Source organism: Sinohyriopsis cumingii, chromosome 15 (assembly GCF_028554795.1).
Source record: "Sinohyriopsis cumingii isolate HCF-2022 chromosome 15, ASM2855479v2, whole genome shotgun sequence".
In the NCBI taxonomy this organism is placed as follows: Eukaryota; Metazoa; Mollusca; class Bivalvia; order Unionida; family Unionidae; genus Sinohyriopsis; species Sinohyriopsis cumingii.
The window spans coordinates 103,666,723-103,672,271 of NC_142975.1; the positions used below are offsets into that span (position 1 = coordinate 103,666,723).

A 5,549-nucleotide genomic window follows, 5' to 3' on the forward strand; every position below is an offset into this window, starting at 1 on the left:
CTTTATTGCTTCATTTCTGCTACGTGTCCTTATTTCCCCTTGCCTTCTGTGATGCTGCCCTCTTTTCCTGCTCTTATTTTTACTACCGGTTCTTGTTTTCCGTACATTTCATTGTCCTTTATTGTTTCTGTTTTCTGCTTGTGTCCTGATCATCTTTATCACTACTCTTACTCAACCTTGATCCTGTGTTTCGTTGACATAGTTCCTTTTGCCTGATTAATCCTTTGTTTAGAATGGTTGTTGATACAGAATATGCTTTATTTATTTATTTATTTATTTATTTATTTATTTTGCTAAACTATCCTTATCTGGGAGGTTGACATATTTGGTTATCCCTAGCCTTAGTTTAATACATACTGATATCACAATGTTCTGTTATTACTGTGTTATCGTTTGCTCTTTTGTTACTTAGGATTGTGTGTCCCCAGCTCCTTTTTTATGGAGTCGTTGCTATACACCTTTGTCGTTCAATCACTCCGACTAATAACTTGTTGTATATGGGGGAGGGATGCGGGATTAACAGGTTCGAGTAGTTGGGAATTACTATTAACGTTTAGCTTTTTTATTAGCATTGTTTATTCCCATCCATTGTTCAAGTTTAGGTCGTTCCTGAACAACTGGGTATCTTTCAACCGCACCGTTCATTAGACGCCGTGGTTAGGGTTTATTATTATATTTGTAATACTATATATATATATATATATATATATATATATATATATATATATATATATATATATATATAGAGAGAGAGAGAGAGAGAGAGAGAGAGAGAGAATTATACATATATTCCAGACACAACGGAAAGTGCTATCCCTGGATTATATAGAAGAATTCTTGATAATAGTAGACAGAATTGATATTTTAATACAAATAATACTATCTTACAGGTTAGAGATTTTTAAATAACACTCATACAATATCAACCTATGTAGAGGTTTTCTTAAAGCTGACTTCAATGTGTCCCAGATATCCAGGTCACTAAACTATTGATGGGGAGGCATTGTACAGCATTTTAAAATTCAGCTTCGTTGTCGTCATTGCCTATCCAGGTGCCAATGGGATTACCTGCAAAATAAGACATACATTCTTTAACAAAAGACAACTTTAACATTGGTTAAATTAAATCTATCACCAAATCAGTTTTCTTAAGTGCAGAGTTTTGTTGTGGATGTACGTAAGGCACCTTTTCTATCTGCCTCTGAGCGATATCATCTTTCATCTCAACCCAGCATAAGTGATGGAATATTCTTTTAACGATATCATCATTCTAATACGTTGCGTATTAGTGTCCCTGCACACTTGATAACTGTCAGCATTCCTTGCAACCAAGCCTTTCTAACAGGATGACAAGGTGCAACACACTCAAGGTCGAGTAAGGTGACCCATCTTAGCGAGAGCGTAAGCAAAAACATTATTGCTTTAGTTATGTGAACATTGACAATAACACTGCCAAATATATATATATATATATATATATATATATATATATATATATATATATATATATATATATATATATATATATATTACTCTGTATGTGGTCCCTATCAGTATATCTGGTTAAAGTCGATAATGTTTGATGTAAGCAAAAGAGAGTGTATGTGCATTTGCTAATATTTTATAAGGCTTTACAGAAAAACCTGACCGCCTTGCTGTCAAATATTTGCATAGTCGACGTCTGACAAAATGTCTTCATGTAAGTAATTAATGAACATTGACCAGACTGAGAAAATGAGTGCCCTTTCGTTGATGTAGACGACATTGCTTCCTCGGTTTGAGTCAAAATGGTGGATCAATGGCAGGACAATTAAGTATATGCAGTTAATTACAAAATGAATTAAGCGACATAAAAGGACGACATGAACCATTTTTAACGTCCGTTCCAGTGATCACACCAGTTACGATTTGTTCAGGTCTTTCCTGGAGAACCTATTCACCGCTTACATGCATTTAACAGTAAGCATCTTTAATGAGTTTTTACGATTCTATGGTCTCAAAATAAGTAATAGAAAAGAGTGAGAAGCAAGATGCTTTATGAAAGTTAACAAATAATTTATTTCCCTAGAACACCAAGTGAAGATTTAAAAATAAAGGAACTTAAGGTATTAAATCCCAAATAATCCTAGAATTTAAGACAAAAGTCCTAAAAATTAAAGTTCTGAATAAACATTCATGGAAATCCAAATTAAATCTAACGCTGAAAGCATTAATGTGCATGTCGTCGCCCGTGTCGTGTTGATGTACCAACAGTCTTTTGTTGGATTGCAATAATACGATCCGAGAATATATCCTTTTTTGAGACTTCTGTATAAAGTCATTATTTCCTAGAATGTTATTTTTGAAGAGCACTTTGTATATTTAGAGAACAATCAATTGAATCAAATAATTGGAAGAAATAAATTCCAGTCCAAATGAATCGTTAGACACAACATAATACAACTGGTTATGTTTGAGATCTTAAAGCACGAATGAATAAGTTTACTAGTAACAAAATTATATTGTCTTCTGCATGACCACAAGTCACAATTAATATGTTCTAGAAACGGCAACCTTGCCCAATAGAAAATAACTTTCTACATGATTCATAATGTTAACAAAATACAATCTTAGTTATACTTTGATGTCTGTTACTAAAATTATAATATAAAATGGGTATTAAACAACTCATAAAGAATTACCAAAGTTCAAGACTCGGATTAAAATAAGCATGTTTACAACAAAACCAAAATCAATAATTCAGGCCAGGTAGAAAATGATCTTAATTTTAGACAAGTCCAACATATAATGTCACATTATCACTAGCATACAACGAAATAAAAAGTAAATAAAAACTAACTAAAAAACAATGTATATTAAATACACATTACAAATGTATGTATAATAATATTATGAACATTTGGACGACATTTGAAGAATCGCCAGTTTTAGTATATCCAATTCTCTCTATATTTCACACTCTCAAAACCCCATATCCCTTTCCTCAGCCCCAATTAAATTATGTAATTTTAAATATCTGCCCTACATCTGGTCTATATGAACTAGAGCTATAATTCATACATGTCTATATTTTATGTGCATACCAGTGGACCCTTTAGAATATATCTGAGTAAAAACCATGTTTAAATTGTTTTAATTTCACGACATTTATTATCTTTTTCAGTTTACATTAAATATTGGAAATGATAACTGCAAATATTTCTTGTTTTCGCAAAAGACAATACATCTTTAATTGAGCACATGTACGCCGCGAGATACGTAAAAAGTAAAGGTAATTCTGCTTCTCTCAACATTGTGCCACAATTAATTTTAAAATTATGCGCATGGCTAGGAGTTACAACATTACAAGTGAACACCTGCTCTCTCTCTCTCTCTCTCTCTCTCTCTCTCTCTCTTGTTTTTGTATCTGATACTTGTCGTACGTTTCCTTTGAGTTTTGTTTTCTTGTATTTAGCATTGCAGTTTTCGCCAGCGCACGTGTCTAATCAGCTGATCTTTTGGTTCTGTTTGCTGAAAGTATTGAATCCTACATAGATCTCTTCGATTTTCTAAAGAATATCTGGCAACCTAACCGATAGTGATTTAAGAATGAAAATCTTTATTTTATCACTACTATAAATTCTTGTTCTCGACGAAAAAACAATCAGTCTTTTTATTAAAAACTGCGTAATATAGTATTTTACAATGGTAAAAATGGACCATTTCTGTCGACAAGTTCATATTGTTTTATTTAACTTATTTCTTAAAATCTCAAATTTCGAAAATGTAATTTTTATCTTATGTCGTTCAAAATGATTCTCTTGGATTTCTAAATCTAAAGTTCCCAGTATATACGCAGATATTTAGTTCACGCGTGTGACATTATTTTGATTGAAACTTTCATTTCACCAATTGAAAAAGGAAAAAGGAAAACATCAATTGTTACTTATGTAAGGATTTAAATTAGAGTTCAAAAATCATGCGTATGGCTAGGAGTGTCAGGAGAATTTACGTCATACATGTAAACATATGACAGTTCATAAAACAAAGAAAATATCTATATTATACAATTATAATAGGAACTGATGCTTATATAAATAAGCTCTTTCGTTTTACTCGTCATGTGCTACTCAAGCTTTACATATTGGAAAACTGCCTCCTATTGAAATGACATTTTTTACCTACCATGAGTATTGTTCCTTCTTCTGTTGCTAATTTTTCCTGTTATGGTAATACACCGCAGGTTTCGTTTTATCTAATACATCCTCACCAGTGACACCTTTTGGAAGCTGGTACCAGTCAGTTGCGCTGCGGGATACTTTCTCCATTCCAAGATCTTTTTCCACCCGATGCTGGGCAGCCGTTTCGGCGCGGTTCATTTCATTAGCTTTTGTGTATCCGACCAATGTGGTATCTGGTCGATCTAGCTGAATTTGTCTTTCCCTCCTCTCTGGATCACGCGAACATCCAATTTTAACCTGATTGTGCTTTTCGTCTTCCATGACATAGACGAAACCCGGTCCATGATGTGGTCCAGCACCACCTCCAACAATGGGATTACCAGACATAGCATAAATGGAGTTGACAATGTCCCTATGGACTAAGCTTTATCCTGTCGACTTTTATTGCGCAAAGACGTTGGATCTCTATATATACGTGTCTGGATAAATAACGCAGAAAAAGGAGGGGCTGTAGGTATAACTGTACGAATTCCATAGGCTAAGGGGCGGAGCTTAAGTTGTAGGAAACATCCGAAATCAACTATAAAACTAGCTTTAATTGGTGCGTTAAATAATAATTGTTGATTCATTCAGAATTAAAAACGTTTAGTCTCTTGGTACATGACAGGTTATGTTAATTTTCATCTTGATCAAGTTTGATGTTATTCGTGATATTTTTAAAATGTGATCCAACATAATTAAAACAAATCTATTGCTACAGGATAACTGTTATCATTACTGGTACCAGTAGAGTTGTCTCTCTTAAATGCAGCGGGGTGTACAATTATGTCATTGTCAAATTAAAAATGTTAATATAATATTCCTCTCTGTAACACTGTGTGGCACGCATGCAGCAGGTTGATAGAAAGAATATCATCAGACAAGATCAAAATCTTTAAGTCATCATTTTATTCCGACACTGGTGAAAGCAAATTTATATCACTCTTTTGACTTCTAACTGATTCTGTTTATTTCTGTCCAACTGTTTCTTCTTGAATTTCCGCATAGTATGTGCCAGGGTCCAGTTTCGTAAATTGGCCCCTGCCAAATTTCTTAACTTAAGGCAATGGTGTAACTTTTTCAGCTATTATTGTTTATTCTTTAACAATATGGCTATATTTGAGAAAGAGGTGTTTGGGGCAGGTGTTGCTCTTGAAATTGATGCCAGAAATGTACACCTTCCATAGTTTATCCGCAGTATGTTAATAGTGAAATACCAATAGTTGGCTAGGAAGAAGAGCGTGCAGTAAACGCTTGGGTTTGAGGCAAGTATAATATCTTAAAAACGGCTTGGATGACAACTATTTTCAGCAGCATCAGCCTGTTTAGTACACATTGTCTTGCACAATT

General features: G+C 33.7%; 1 protein-coding gene across 1 annotated transcript; it reads right to left on the reverse strand.

The window, feature by feature from the left end:
- Positions 1–849: 849 nt before the first annotated feature.
- Positions 850–4,610, reverse strand: LOC149782403 (uncharacterized). The gene is made up of 2 exons (XM_089933787.1): positions 4,165–4,610; positions 850–1,068 (listed from the first exon to the last, which is right to left on the reverse strand). The coding sequence occupies exon 1, from the start codon at positions 4,545–4,547 to the stop codon at positions 4,191–4,193; it is 357 nt and encodes a 118-aa protein (XP_089789913.1). The 5' UTR covers positions 4,548–4,610; the 3' UTR covers positions 850–1,068; positions 4,165–4,190.
- Positions 4,611–5,549: the final 939 nt, after the last annotated feature.

What these genes read in the sequence shown, in the direction of transcription:
- LOC149782403 (XM_089933787.1), bottom strand. Translation starts at nt 4,547, where the DNA reads ATGTCTGGTAATCCCATTGTTGGAGGTGGTGCTGGACCACATCATGGA.